At 51.6% G+C, this 14,862-nt stretch overlaps 1 protein-coding gene across 3 annotated transcripts in view; it reads left to right on the forward strand.

Annotated features, from left to right (window-relative positions):
* PCSK6 (proprotein convertase subtilisin/kexin type 6) overlaps window positions 1-14,862 on the forward strand; it is a 196,041-nt gene that overhangs the window by 52,362 nt on the left and 128,817 nt on the right. For all 3 annotated transcript variants that reach the window (XM_067030118.1, XM_067030119.1, XM_067030120.1), the window contains exons 3-5: window positions 10,616-10,726; window positions 11,214-11,357; window positions 12,784-12,860. In XM_067030118.1, coding sequence (XP_066886219.1) covers window positions 10,616-10,726; window positions 11,214-11,357; window positions 12,784-12,860 — 332 coding nt within the window. The remainder of the gene's footprint in view (window positions 1-10,615; window positions 10,727-11,213; window positions 11,358-12,783; window positions 12,861-14,862) is intronic.

A 14,862-nucleotide genomic window follows, 5' to 3' on the forward strand; every position in this document is an offset into this window, starting at 1 on the left:
TTGAATGACCAAACTGGAGATGAATGTTATAGGGCTTAGGATAAAGCTCAATGGAATGCAGATGGTATTTTATTTTAATTAGCTCCAGTCCCTATTGTATAAAATTGCTTTGATAAGTGATGGAATTTACAACCCACTCTTACTTCGCATGAAAGCTGATAGAGTGTACATTTGATGAACAAAACGGAAGCAACACACGAGCAGGAGGGAAGATTTAAGACTTCAGCCACACGTGCACACACATTTCTTAAACATCTCTTTGCTCCGATCTCGTACCAGCATCCTGCGGTTGTTTTCCTTCCATTCTTAATCACCTTTACTTGATGTTTTTAACCACCTTTGGAAAGGGCCATTTTGCTGGAAGGGGTTTGTGGACCAGCCCTCTCCTTGGGAGAACAGCCCAACTGTTCTCAGGGTGCAGTATCAGTCACTGGGTTTTTCCAAGGGCTGTCATTTAAGCCAGCTGAGGGCATTTGTTTTTAACTTGTTCTTTTGCCAAAAGTTGGGAGAAGGGCGGATGTTACTGAACCACCAGCCAATAGCTGTAAGGGCTCCCAAATTTTTAAAAAATTACTTGTTCTGATTACGTTCCAAGCTGGCTTATAGTTCGACATTGCTGCTGCATCTTCCAACCCTTACATTTTAGAATGATTACTCTGGTTCAGCCCTTCCCTTGCGTGCTCAGCCAGATGGATGACGGAAATGGGAGGATAAAGATGTTATTAGGGGGGCCCTCGGTGGCTCCTTCTGGGGTGGTGGGAGGCTTCGGGTTGATGCTTTGTTTCAGTCCTTCAATGCTCAGGAGCTGGAAAATGATTTCCAGGGCCGGAGTGGGCATTCTGTTTTGTAGGATGGGACTTTGCCCCAGAGTCTAATCAGAGCTCAGTTTTTTTTTTTTTTTTTCCAGCGGTGATGCAACGTTTAAGCAGATCTTTCCATTAACCACAGAGGGAATTTTATCTGACAGTTTTGTGTGCTAGAGCCATTTGGAGTGCAAACAAACAAAAAGTTCCTGGCAAATAGCAGCACATAGACAGGAAGTGACCACATTGATCTGGGGGTTGATGAACTGCGAGATGGGCTGGGGGGAGGGTGGGCTGCCACACGGGGCCTGACAGGTTCACCCACGTGGGTACAGCAGGGCTTCAGCTGTCTCTTCACGTTTCAGCACAGCCCTGCTGGGTCTAGTGAAGTGGACGCTACCAGCTGGTAAGCAGTTAGAATTTTCAAATAGGCTTTAAAAGATGGTGCTTTATGGTTTCACCGGCAGGCTTGATGCTTCCACTTAGATGCCTCCAAGATGTCTCAAAGTCACCGCATCCCAAAGCCGAGTGACCGTCCCTGACTGCACCTCTGTCTCACAGAGAAGCCGCCCCCTCCCCCATGCCCGTTCCCCCACCCTCCGTCCACCACCCATGCAGCCCGTGCCCCAGGCCTGTCCTCTGGCACCTGAATGTTGCACGGCCCCTCTCACCGGCCAGCTGTGGGCATCCTTGCCTAACACCACTCTGCTCTCCACTGTCCCGAGGGAGCCTATGAAACATGCCTGTCATGGTGCCACCGCCCCTGGGAATGTCCTGCCCAGGTCCCCCTTGGTCTGGCCTCCCTGTGGCCCCTGGACCCCCGCCACGCTGGCCTTTAAGATCCTCATCGGATGACATTTGCCCTTTCCCCCTGCGCAGCCTTTGCACATACTGGCTACCCCTGTGTCTCTCTCTGGTCTCGGCCTGTGCATCCCTGCCACCGGGAGCTGGCTCAGAGGCTGCTCCTAGCGGTTGGATGTCAGCGCTCTGGGTCTGCGAGGTCCCCTCAGCATCTGCCTGCCCCAGGGACTCCAGGAGCAGAGGGGTCGTGGCTGTTCAGATCTTGTCCCAGCACGGAAGTGATAGGGCCAGAGTGTGTCTGGCCGTGTTTGCAGCTGCCCGCTGCTGCAGGGGATGCACCGTCTTAAAGGGTTTAGTGGTCACGTGGGCGTCCCCCTCCTTGAGGTTCCCCGCACCGTGAGGGCAGTAAGGAGCCCATCCATCGGCTCTCGGGCCCCCACTTTGTTCCTGTAACGTCTGTTTCCTGACCGCCTTGGAGACAGCGCCAGGACAGCAGGCCCAGGTGGGAGCGAGGAGGGGTTTCACTTGCTGGGGATCCAGTAATGACAGGGACCAGGGACACGGCTGGTGGGAACTGCAGGTGGTTCCAGGAGGCCTGGAGCGTGAGGCCAGGCAGGAGCTGCAAGAGGCAGGGGGATGGGGGGCCGGGGAGCTCAGGGTGAGACGTACACAGCCCGCCTTGTGCTGGGGGGTGTCCCGTTCTCTAGGGCCACGGCCGCCCTCACCTGCTTTCATTCCAGGTCCGTCAGGCTGCCCAGTAAATAGCAGACAGACCCTTAGTCAGTGTTTATTGAAACAGATCTCAGTTTTCAGGGAGTAGGTTCAGGTAGCAAATTGTATCTGTTACCATTTGCTCATCCATTTCTTTTTACCTAAAGGGCTTTAGAAGTATCTTGTGGCCTTGGTTAAATTGTGACAAAAACCCTGAAGAGGGCTTGAATTCATCAGGCTGCAGAACTACCGACATGGGGCCAGCAGGCAGTGTGCTGACCAGCGTCTGGTGGGGAGCAGGGCTCCTTCGGCCACCTGTCCGTCCTGTGTGGGTGGAGGCAGGTGATCCTTAGGGGGATGGGGTGCTTCCCGTCAGAGCCCTGATTTCCCAAAGTCCGTTCATGTTTCCCAGTATTAACAGGAGGAGTGGTGTGCCGGCTCTCACCAGCAGTAAGTGGTCACCTTTTGGCCCGTGTAGTTCAGCTTGGATGGAACGAATTCGAGAAGTGGCCTGTTGAGGAAGAGGGGACAGGCCTGGGTCCCCGCTTGCCTCTGTGATGTGGGAGGAGGAGGGGGAGGTCTTCTAGGCTGAGTTAGAACAGCTTTTAGCTTTTTGATTCGTCTTCCTTCTCCTCTGCCTCTTCTACTGCCCTGGCTCATGGATTTCCATAGCAACCCGGCATCTCCTCCCCAGCCCAGGTGGTACCCTCAGGAGGCCTCGAGCACCTCCCAGAGACATGATCTAACAAGGCTGTTTAACCATCACTCACTTGTGGGGCTGGTGCCCTGTGCCCCAGGAAGATAAGTGTGGGAGTATCAATCCTTGTATGGAGTCGAACCCCAATCCACTTGCCACCTCCACGAGCCCGGCTGAGTCCCATGCTTCTTAACCATGTCGGAATCACAGGCCCCTCTGCAAAGCTGATGGAAGTTGTGGACATTCTCTCTCTCCAGAGGAGAAAAGAAGTCATGTGCTCATGTCCACGCTGCTCTGCATACAGCTTCTGGGGGTTCCTAAGACATAAGCCTGCCCTTCCATCCTCTAGGATCTCTGGGCCCCAGGCGGGAAGTCCCCAGCTTGGCTACCACTCAGCTCCTACGTGCCTGAACCATTGCCTGTCCTGAGAGAAGGACCACCTTGCAAACTGTAAGGTGATGCGCACTTGCCAGGGAGGATTATTTTCATTTCTTTGAATCCTCACTTGGCAAGTTAACTTCTCAATGCTCTTCAGCTGGTGGAAAGTTGACCCAACACGTGTCGGGACAGGTGTTGAGAGCAGTCGGTGTTGACGGGACTTGAGATGTAAGGGTCCAGGCTGCTGAGTGCAGGGGTCACAGAAATGGGCTGGTTCGGCCCCTCCCTCAGCTGGAGGCTGAGGCACAGAGGACGGGGTCGGAGGTTGACCTTCCCCCATGCTCCCGCTGCACTGTTCTCTCCTGGAAGAGGCCTGAGGATCTGGGGGCCCCTGGACACTTGGGGGTCTGGCCTCTGACATCTTCCAAGGAACCGGCAGTGCTGATTGGAATCCTGCTCGTTTACATGACTTCTTTCTAAGCATCTTTTTTTTTTTTAAACATAAAGTTTTTTGGGCTTCCCTGGTGGCACAGTGGTTGAGAGTCCGCCTGCCGATGCAGGGGACACAGGTTTGTGCCCCGGTCTGGGAGGATCCCACGTGCCGCGGAGCGGCTGGGCCCATGAGCCATGGCCGCTGAGCCTGCATGTCCGGAGCCTGTGCTCCGCAACAGGAGAGGCCACAGCAGTGAGAGGCCCGCTTACTGAAAAAAAAAAAAAAAAAAAAATAAAGTTTTTTAAGGGAATAGTTTTTTAACATTCTTTTTTTAAAAAAATATTTATTTATTTATTTGGTTACACCGGCTCTTAGTTGCGGCAAGTGGGCTCCTTAGTTGAGGCTCCAGGGCTCCTTAGTTGTGGCATGCAAACTCTTAGTTGCAGCATGCAAATTGAATCCAGTTCCCTGGTCAGGGATTGAACCTGGGCCCCCTGCACTGGGAGCGCAGAGTCTTATCCAACTGCACCACCAGGGAAGTCCCTGTAGCATCTTTTAAGTTTACCTCCTCTTATCTACAGAGCAACATTCAACAGATACTGAATTTTAATTTGACTTCTCAAGAAGAAAGCTGGAGGAAGCGTTGCCTCCAAAAGAAAGCATTGCTCTTCACCTCATCATGAGAAGATGATAAAGTCTTCGCGACAAGAATGTTTCACGGGAAACATACAGAAAATGGATAGAAGGAAGAGGGTCAGAGTGAAGTCCCACCTTCAAAATATGACTTTGAAGAAGTCAAGACACTTTATACAGGTTCATAGAGGTTTGCCCAGAAGAGAGACTCTGTGTTGAGCTGGGGTTGCAGGTGGCAAACCTTGCTCTTGTCCAAAATCACTGATCTTCCCCCAGAAAGTCCGCACAGATCCCCTGGGGGTCATGAAGTCCCAGTTGCACTGTCTACTCCAAAGTGTTTCTGAAAGTCTGACTGTGGTTATAACGTATTTGATATCTGAGGTGTATTCATTTAACTTCATCCCTTCGTTCAGGGAGCATTTAGTGAACTCCTACTGTATGCCATGCATCGCCTGGCGCACGGAAGTATGGTGGTGAGTGAAACACAGACCACGTGGTCCGCACAGGCCAGTGGGGAGCAGGGGGTAGTCACACCAACCCTGGACACATCCGATCACAGCTGCGGTCCGTGCCAGACAAGTCAGGTCAGGGAAGCCCTTCGCCCCTGGCAGAGACACACCTAACTTTGCAGCGTCAGCTTTCAGTTTGTCTTTTCAGGAAGATAGAGGACAGGACTTTAGTCCAGCAGATCTTTGCCGAGCAGGTTCCTGTTACAGGCAGGTGTTGGCTGAGAGCTGGAGAAACAAGCGTGACTGAGACGCATCCCTCCCTCTGGGGTAAAGTGGGCTTCTGAACAGATGATGTCCGTGTCCTGGGGTGGAGGCAGCGTCACCACGCACACACCTGTGGGGGCACAGGAGCCTAGGGGGCCACCCTGGCCTCCCTGGGTGTCAGTGAAAGATGCCAGGGTGGGGAGGGTTAAAGTGGAACACAAGTTGGCCCAGTGAAGGGGCACTGTGAGAGTCAGGCCTGCGGGCGGGTGGCTGCGAAGGGGGGGGGGACAAGAGGCGTGGCTGGAGGGGGCCCTGGTTGGGGGTCAGACCGCATCGTGCATCGGTCATGGGGCAGGGACACCCCAGTGGTCACGTGACCGTCCAGATGCCAGGGGATCGTTGCCATGGTGAACCTTGGGGATGGGCTCATGACCCCTTGAGGAGATGGAATGTGTGACACTTGTGTTGGAGAGGATCCCAGCTTTGTTCTGACTTGGGGGACAGGTGGGCTTTAGTGCTGATGAGTTAGGAGAATCAGGAGGGTGAGAGGGACCTGGGTAGAGGGGGCAGGACCCACTTTGGGGTAGCTTTAGTTTGAGAGGACGGTGGGGAGAGGTGTCCAGGGCCCTGGGATATGCAGGGGAGAGCCGTTAGGGTGGGGGCTGCAGGCTTGTGTGGGTGACGCTGCCAGCCAAAGCTGGCACTGCTGGGTACACCGGGACGGCCATTCTGTTCTGGTTTTTCAGATACTTGGGGGACTTCCCTGGTGGTCCAGTGGCTAAGACTACACGTTCCCAATGCAGGGGGCCCAGGTTTGATCCCTGGCCAGGGAACTAGATCCCACAAGCCGCAACTAAGAGTTCACATGCTGCAACTAAAAAGATCCCACATGTCACAACGAAGATCCTGCACGAAATAATTTTTAAAAATAAAATTTGGGGTAAGAGCTGCTGCCTTGAGTCCCACCCCCGCCCCAGTGCTTTTCCTGCAGCTTCAGCCCATCCTCTGGGGGCCTCCGGATCCTCCGTTTAGCAGGACAGCCTCACGGATTCTCAAACATTTAAAATCTCAACCCTGATCAAGGCTGTGATTTAAACCTGCATCAGTCTCCCAGGGCGGCTGTGACAAATGACCAACAACTGGGTGGCTTAAAACAACAGAAATGTGTTGTCTCACAGTCTGGAGTCCACAAGTCTGAAGCTAAGGTGTCAGCAGGGCAGTGGTCCCTCTGAGGGCTCTCAGGGAGCATCCTTCCTTGCCTCTTCCAGCTCCTGGTGGTTCCAGATGCTCCTCAGCTTGTGGAATCTGTCTTCACAAGGCCTCCTCCTCCTGTGTCTCAACCTCCCTTTGCCTGTCCTTTGTAAGGACACTTGTCATTGGATTTAGGGCACAGCATGACCACATCGCCAGAGCCTTAACTTAATTACATGTGCAAAGACCCTTTTCCCAAGTGAGGCCACATTCACTGGTTCTGGGTGAATGTACCTTTTGGGAGGCCACCCGTCAACTCTCTGCGAAACCTAAAGAGAGTGATGTGGAATGAGCAGGGCCTTTCTTCTCAGCGATATTTCCCCTTCCTTCACTCCAGTGATCTGAAGGCTTTGCAGAGTGATCGGTTCTCTTCCTAAGTAGGCTGGGGACCCACCGTAAGAGCTCAGCTCTTACCACGCACGCTTAGTCGCAATGTGTATTTTAATGTGCCCCAGGCCCACTCATTTGCAGGCTTACCTGGGTTTAGGACTTACCTTCCAAGTATATTCCTATGGCCTTGAAAGGCAGACAGTGTGTACCGCTGTCTGTCCCCTGCCTTTTTCACCAAGAGAAGGTCTGAACACCTCCTCTGGGAGTTCTGAGGGATCTGATGAGCAGAGCACGAGCGAAGCTACAGTGTAAGGTGACAGCCGGGCAGACTGCCAGCAAGATATGACGACTTTCCTTTTTGCACTAGCCCTCTTAGGGGAGGAGGAGTACTGCCAATTCTTCTGAGCATCTCAGGTTGCTTTTCCTCATGGAGATAATCACCGGAAGACCATCACAGTCAGGCCCCCTCCCAGCCCAACTCTCCCCATCACCACCAGCTCACCGCTTGTATTCCTTCCTCTGCAATTTTTTGGAATAGCTTCAGAAGGATAGGTGTTAACTCTTCTCTAAATGATAGAATTCGCCTGTGAAGCCATGTGGTCCTGGACTTTTGTTTGTTGGACGTTTTTAAATCACAGTTTCAATTTCACTCCTTGTGATTGGTCAGTTCCAGCTCACCGTTTGTTTGCGAGCTCTGCGGAAGAATCAATTCCACGAGTGAAACGACCTTAGCGATCCTGAACTGTGTGTTCCTTTGTCATAAAGAGCATCACTGTTCATGATGAGGGTACCCCTTGGGAAAGCTAAAGTTTCAGGCACTTGGATTTGGGTCCTTAGCACCCCTGACCTTCCCGGAGAGGCCAGCTGGCTCTGGGTTCCAACCTGAGGGGCCCCTGAAGCAGAGCTCTGGGTCTGAGCTGGAGGCTGGGAGGGGGCCTTGGTCCTGGATGGGAACCACAGCTATTTACACTCATACTCATGTTCCCAGAACCTAGCGCCGGACACACAGTGAGACTCAGTGCAGCTTTGGTGAGCGAATAAGGGACCATGGGGGCCGTGCTCTCCAGAGAAATCAGGGCAAATCTGGAAAATGCCAGGATGATGGGATCCAGGAGCCCCCGCCCTTTACTGGAGTTGGGTGAGAAGCAAGGCAGTGGCTGGAGCCTGGAGAGAGGAGATGGGGAGCAGGCTCTGACCAAGTGACTGCTGGCTGCGTCAGCCTCTGTGACTGGGAGGTCACCTGTGAATCCATCTCCACAGACCTGGCAAGTAATTTGTTATATCCAGTTCCATTGGCCTACAGTGCCTGGCTGTCTCTCAGAGTCTTACAATGACCTGTCTCAGGGGAGAGGGCTGCCCCGGGACCAAACCACAAGGAGAGCCTCCAGCTCTGCCACGGGCTCTGGGCCATCACAGCCCACCCTCAGAACTGTGTGTTAAGTTGGGTTCTTACCCAGAGCCCAGGAACGATTGGAGACCAGGTGCCCTCACTCTTTTATCCCACTAGGGGATTGTTTTGTGACTTCTGGCAACGTGCTTTCCCATGTCACCTGCCTGATTCAGGGGAGTCACCCACTCAGGCTGGGAAGAGGAGGGTTCACCTCCTCTGTGACAGGAAGTAAAGCCCGGTGGGCACCACAGTTGGAAGGTGCTGGTGCTGGTAAGATGGGTAGTGAGTCAGCCAGGCAAGGTGGACGGGAGCATCCCGGGAGCTTGGGGCTGTCAGTGGCTTGCCTACCACCGTACTTTACAACCGGTTGCCTAGCAGGTTAGGAAATACATTCTTAGGTTTTTTATACTGAGTAAAAGCTTTCTGGTTCAGGCAGTAATATATGAGGAAGTTGCAAAATGCCATCAGCGGGTGTTATGAGCAAAATATCTTACTGTACAGTTTTATTTTCCATGGAAGTGTCTCTCAGTGGCAACTATAAATGATCCAGGACTTGGGCCTGGGCTTGTTTTAGCGCCTAATCCAAATCATTTGTGAGCTCTTCGCGGCATTTCTCAGGAAGCTGATCTACTGGTGTTTTGTAGACAAGTCACATTGGTGGGGGGACAGGCTGTGATATTTCTTTCTAAGCATTTTGTCCTGGTGACCAACAATGCCTTGAGATCAGTCGTCACCCTTAGATGTGAATGAGGCTGTCCTATCCTCCCTCAGGACCATGTGGGGAGGTCGAGGCTGAGCGGGTCTGAGGGGAGCAGCTTGACCGTTGGACTTTGTGCCTTCATTCCCCTGGGGTCACCAGCCTTGCCCTGGCCTCCAGGTCATCCAGGGTCCCCCATCATCACCCTCTCGGAGGCTCCATCCTCCTCCTCCTCCTCCTCCTCTGCTTCACTTTCTCTGCCCTGGGCCACCTGTTGCCTTCTTGGAGCCTGCATCACACCCTGCGCTGTGTGGTGGGAGCCCCTGACTGGAGCACAAACTTCTGAGAGCAGGGCCTGGTGCCCCCATCCTGCCCATCTCAGCCCCCTGTGCAGAGCTGAGCCCCAGTGGGAGGTGTACTGAATCAGGGGGCCCATAGCAGCAGGACCAAGAAAATGTTTCGGTTCAGGGCACGGGGATTCAGGTCCCACATCTTTTAAAAGTGAAAAAACTCAGACTTCCCTGGTGGCGCAGTGGTTAAGAATCCGCCTGCCAACGCAGGGGACACAGGTTCGAGCCCTGGTCTGGGAAGATCCCACATGCTGTGGAGCAACTAAGCCCATGTACCACAGCTACTGAGCCTGCGCTCTAGAGCCCGTGAGCCACAACTACTGAGTCCATGTGCCACAACTACTGAAGCCCGCACGCCTAGAGCCCGTGCTTCGCAACAAGAGAAGCCACCGCAATGAGAAGCCCATGCACCGAAACAAAGAGTAGCCCCTGCTCGCTGCAACTAGAGAAAGCCCGAGTGCAGCAACGAAGACCCAACACAGCCAATAAATAAATAAATTTTAAAATAAATAGGTAAATAAATAAAAGTGAAAAAACTCTTCCACCTTGAAAAACTCTTACACACACACATACACACATGTGAGGATAATTACAGCCATGTACCAAGCAGTGATGTGCATGCTTTATATGCCAGTTTATATGCTAGTGCTCCCTCATGACAAGCCACATGATGCCCATCATACAGATGAGGCCAGGGAGCCTAACTGACTGCTCTGAATCACACAGCTGGTGAGTGTGGGACTGGCTTTTGAATCCAGGCAGCCAGGCTCCTGGATTCCTGCTCTTAAATAACATTTATCCTGCCTCTCAAGCTTTTTTCCTTGGTGGTGAAGGCAGATCATGCCGATTGAAAGAAGTTTATAAAACCCTTAAAATAATTTTAAAATTTTAGTTGAATAATAGTGTCACCATCAAGGAATTGCTGCTATTAATAGTTTGCTGTATCCCTTTCTATGTTTTTTTCCGTACATGTTTTGGTACCATGTTTGCAGAAGCAGCTAAAAATGCCAACAATATGGATTATCATAATTAGCCGTATCCTCCCTGTAAAACATTTTACTTCCAACTCCTGATCACCATTTGACCGGTTTCTCCCCTCTCTTCACTCTTTTCATACCCTTGCATGTATTTCCTTTTAATTAGGGACAAGGGTCACCAGAGAATCTATTGGCAACTTCACAAGGTCTTTTTTTTTTAGTAGAATCATTTCAAACTCTATGAGTGGTCCTATTCCCTCCCCTGCAGACCCAGACTAGTTCTTATCTTTCAAATATGGTCACTTGAAGTGCTCCTTGGAATTTACCATCCAAGACATCTAATAGACACAGATATTCATGGAAAAGGACAGCTGGAGCACCTACGAGGAGGCCACGTGAAACCAGGAGATAGTTTTTAAAACAAAAAGTAACTGCATTTCTCCCCTGGTAGGTGAAATGGCTCCAACAACAAGAAGTTAAACGCAGGGTGAAGAGACAGGTGCGAAGTGACCCTCAGGCCCTTTATTTCAACGACCCCATTTGGTCCAACATGTGGTATATGGTGAGTAGGGCGTGGGCCTCTCTGTCCTGGGGCATTTGCAGTGCTGTGTTTCTGAGGCGGGTCAGTTTCCCCCAACAAAGCTAAATTCTCATGACAGCTCCAAACAGACACACTTCATCTGAGTGTAAAACTCCTCTTTTAATGCTGTGATGTGCAAGCTTTCTTGTGAAGTTTTTGAAATTATGTGAAAGTCCAAGGGGAGGGGCTCTTTGAGCAGGGGAGCGATGGTGAGTAGTGAACAGAGCCCCTGAAGGGTGGTGGGTGTCCTGGGAAAGTGATGGACAGATTGCCGGGGCAGAAAAAGCAGTAGAGCCTCCACGTGGACCCTTCCCAGAAATGGGTGGTAGAAAGAGAGTCCTGCTCTATCAGGCACGGGAAAGCATTTTCTCCGTATTCCCTTATGAGCATAGGAGCACCTCTGCTGGGTTTACGGGTCTGTGTCAGGTGTGTCTGTGCTGGGGGTGCTTTGTGTCTTCTGTGCCTGCAGCATTGTGGCGACAAGAACAGTCGCTGCCGATCAGAAATGAATGTCCAGGCGGCGTGGAAGCGGGGCTACACGGGAAAAAACGTGGTGGTCACCATCCTGGATGATGGCATAGAGCGGAATCACCCCGACCTGGCCCCAAACTATGTAAGTCAAGCCTTAAAACTGGCAACTGGCATGCAGAGACATTCAACTGCACAGGTTATTAAACAAGGACACATTTATAAAACGATAAGGTGCCTATCCCTCCCTATATCAGACAATGCAGAAAACCGAGCTGGGTGGGCTGGTGAACCCAGCTCCCCTGCTACCTGGAGCCAGGGGTTTGCAGAGGGATTCATTCACACGTTAGAGGATTCACATGTACTTCTGGGAATGGGTCCTGAGAAACTCAGAAACGTGTTCATGGAGGTGGTCATCAGATCGACATCAGCGACGTGAGAAATGGCAGGGTTAAGATGTGGGCTTAGGACCCAAACTGCTGGGGCTCCTGTCCTGGCTCTGTGGCTTATTAACTCTTGAGACCCCGGGCAAGTTACTTGACTTCTCTGTGCCTCAGTGTCACCATCTGTAAAATGGGGTTAGTAACAGGACTACTACCTCCTCGGGTAATTGTGAGTATTAAATGGCTTCATAAATGTAAAGAAGAGAGCCCAGCACATAGTAAATGTGAGAAAGGTATTTAGTATTCTGAGGCACCTGGGGTACAGTGTTGTCTTAATTTCTGCTGTACAGAAAAGTGATTCAGTTATGCATATATATATATTCTTTTTCATGTTCTTTTCTCATTATGGTTTATCACAGGATATTGAATATAGTTCCCTGTGCTATACAGAAGGACCTTGTTGCTTATCCATCCTATACATACTAGTTTGCAAAAGATGACAGTTTTGAAGTCAACAATCTGGAGAGCTTTTATAATGTGTTTTAAAAGGTTGGGATATTACACGAATACTATGATTATAAGTATATACACAAAAACATACATATTAAAAATATAAGATAAAGGAAATTCTGACACTTGCTGCCACGTGGATGAACCTTTATCTGATGCATGCTACCACATGGATCAGCCACATCGATGAAGACATTATCTAGGTCACAAAAGGACAAACACTGTATGCTTTCACTTACATGAGGTCCCTAGAGAAGTCGAATTCATAGACAGAAAGTAGATGCTGGGTGCCAGGGGCTGGGGAGGGGGATGGGGAGTTAGTGTTTCGTGGGGACAGAGTTGTAGTTTTGCAAGATGAAAAGTGTTCTGTGGATTGATGGTGGTGATGGCTGCCCAGCAGTGTGAATGTACTTAAAGCCATTGAACTGTGCACTTAAAAATGGTTAGGGTGGTAAATTTTGTTATGTGTATTTCCCACCATAATATATATACATACATATATATATATATATATAAACACACACACAAAATTTTATATATATATATAATTACAGTTATAGTAAGGGAGTACCACGCGTGCATTTTTCTCTGTTTCTAATTGAGGCGTAAAAACAATTTAAAGCAGGACTGTGATATGCCAGGCCATTTCTCTTCGGTCACGAGGGTTTCATTTCTTAGGATTCCTATGCAAGCTATGACGTCAACGGAAACGATTACGACCCGTCTCCACGCTATGATGCCAGCAATGAGAATAAGTATGTCACTTGGTCACTTGGCCGGCCCCTCCTTGCTTCCCTTTCCATCTCCCTGCATTCACTGTTGAGCTGTCCCACAGTGGGGATCCTGGAACTGTGACGGGCCAGAGGCACCTCTCCGACTGCCTGGCCGGGTCTGGGGCTGAGCCAGGAGCCAGCCCCATGCAGCCCTTCAGGCACAAGGCAGCCTCGGTAGATTCAGCCCCTTCCTAAGGGGCGTCACCCCTGCTGGTCAGCTAGCAATGGATGTTGGACCAGCATCGTTCCTGTTCGAAACACTGTTGGAATATTTGAAAAGAGTGACCCTTAAATCTTGGGGTCTCCACGACCGGCTGTGTTCAGACCACCGTGCATGGGTCAATATCCGAGCCTTTTTGAGTCTGTCTGTGACCTCATGAGGGAGGTGGCAGGAGAGTGAATGATGCTGGGTAAATCAGGGCCCAGATCCTGGGCCTGGCTCTGTGCCTCTGTGCAGGCTGGGTGATGTCTCGTGGCCTGAGGTTCCCCATGCCCCAGGGTTGTGGGTGGGAGTCCGAGTGATGGGTGAGGGATACACACCGAGGGTGTTCAGTCAGTGATGCTTGTGATCGTCACTTTGCAAATGAAGGCAGGAGGTCTGGAGAGATCAGGTGACTCGGCTCCGTCGGTGGCAGCCCTGGGGGTGATGTCCACTTTCCCCAGCCCAGCCCTGGAGCTCGTTTGCTGTGTCCTGCCTGTCGTTTCTCCGTCAGCATGCCCCATGCCCCGAGCTCTTCCCATTCTTCCAAAAATATTTAGAGAAGAACAGAAACCCTTTCTTTCTTCTCCACTGTTTTTTTTTTTTTTTGGTTTGGTTTGGCTTGGTTTTTTCATTTAATTTTATTTGTTTTAGTTGTGCCGGGTCTTAGCTGCGGCTCACCAGCTCCTTTAGTTGCGGCATGTGTGCTCCTTAGTTGTGGCTGGCGGGCTCCTCGGTTGTATCATGTGAACTCTTAGTTGCGCCATGCGTGTGGGATCTGAGTTCCCTGACCAGGGATCGAACCCACGTCCCCTGCATTGGAAGGCGATTCTTAACCACTGCGCCACCAGGGAAGTCCCTTTCTTCTCCACTGTTGACGCGATGCTTGCCAAGGTGTGTCTTCGCCCATAAAATTTTAAGTTGTGGTTGATTTGATTCTGGGGTTCAAATCCTGGTGCCCACAGGGTGCTGTGCAGGGAGGCTCAGCCGGCGGACACAGTCAACACGATGGACCACGGCGCTCCAGGGAGCCTGCAAAGGCCCCAGCCTCATGTCCCCAGGTGCCCTTCCCACTCAGCGGCCAGCACACCAGGGGTACAGGGCACCTGGTCTCCCAGCCCTGAGTGCAGGGAGCCAGGAGGGATAATCCAGACACTGCACAGTGATCCATGAAGGGCAGGATTGAATGCTGAGTGGGATGGTGGGCTGCGTGACTTGGGAGCAGCCCTGGCTGTGGGCGCACGAGGTCCAGAGGACAGAGGGCTGCCTCCCCGGGGCTAATGCATGAGCCCTGGACTAGTTTCAAAGGTAGTTTTAAAGTTGAATCAGTGATTCTGATCCCCTGTGGACTCTTCTCAAAGATGTGCTCCTTAAACTTGCCGGTATTTTTTGGCTTCTGCTGGAGGAACTGACCTGATGCAGCATGTTGCAGAATGGGGTCATTACCCGAGGGGAGCGATCTGTTTTTCAGGTGGCCGCTTCCTAGTCCATCCACCGCTGCTGAGTGTTCCATTTCGAGCTTTCTTCCTCGGCTCCTGCTGCAATGGCCGTGGAAAGGGTGGGGGTGGCTGCCCGAGGTGAGCATGGGGTGGGAGGAGGGGGACACAAGGGGACACAGGATCTAGGTTCTCGTTTGTTCTTACTTCAGCTCGGCAGCCAGGCAGGCATCTATACCGTGTTGTCAGTCGCGGGGACACAGAGCTTGGGAGGAGGGATGCTTGGGCCCCTGGCGCCAGAGCAGGAGACAGCCTGATGCGGGAGCATCGTGTCTGCAGGGCGGCGGGA

The sequence above is a fragment of the Kogia breviceps genome, chromosome 3 (genome assembly GCF_026419965.1).
Source record: "Kogia breviceps isolate mKogBre1 chromosome 3, mKogBre1 haplotype 1, whole genome shotgun sequence".
Lineage (NCBI taxonomy): Eukaryota > Metazoa > Chordata > Mammalia > Artiodactyla > Physeteridae > Kogia > Kogia breviceps.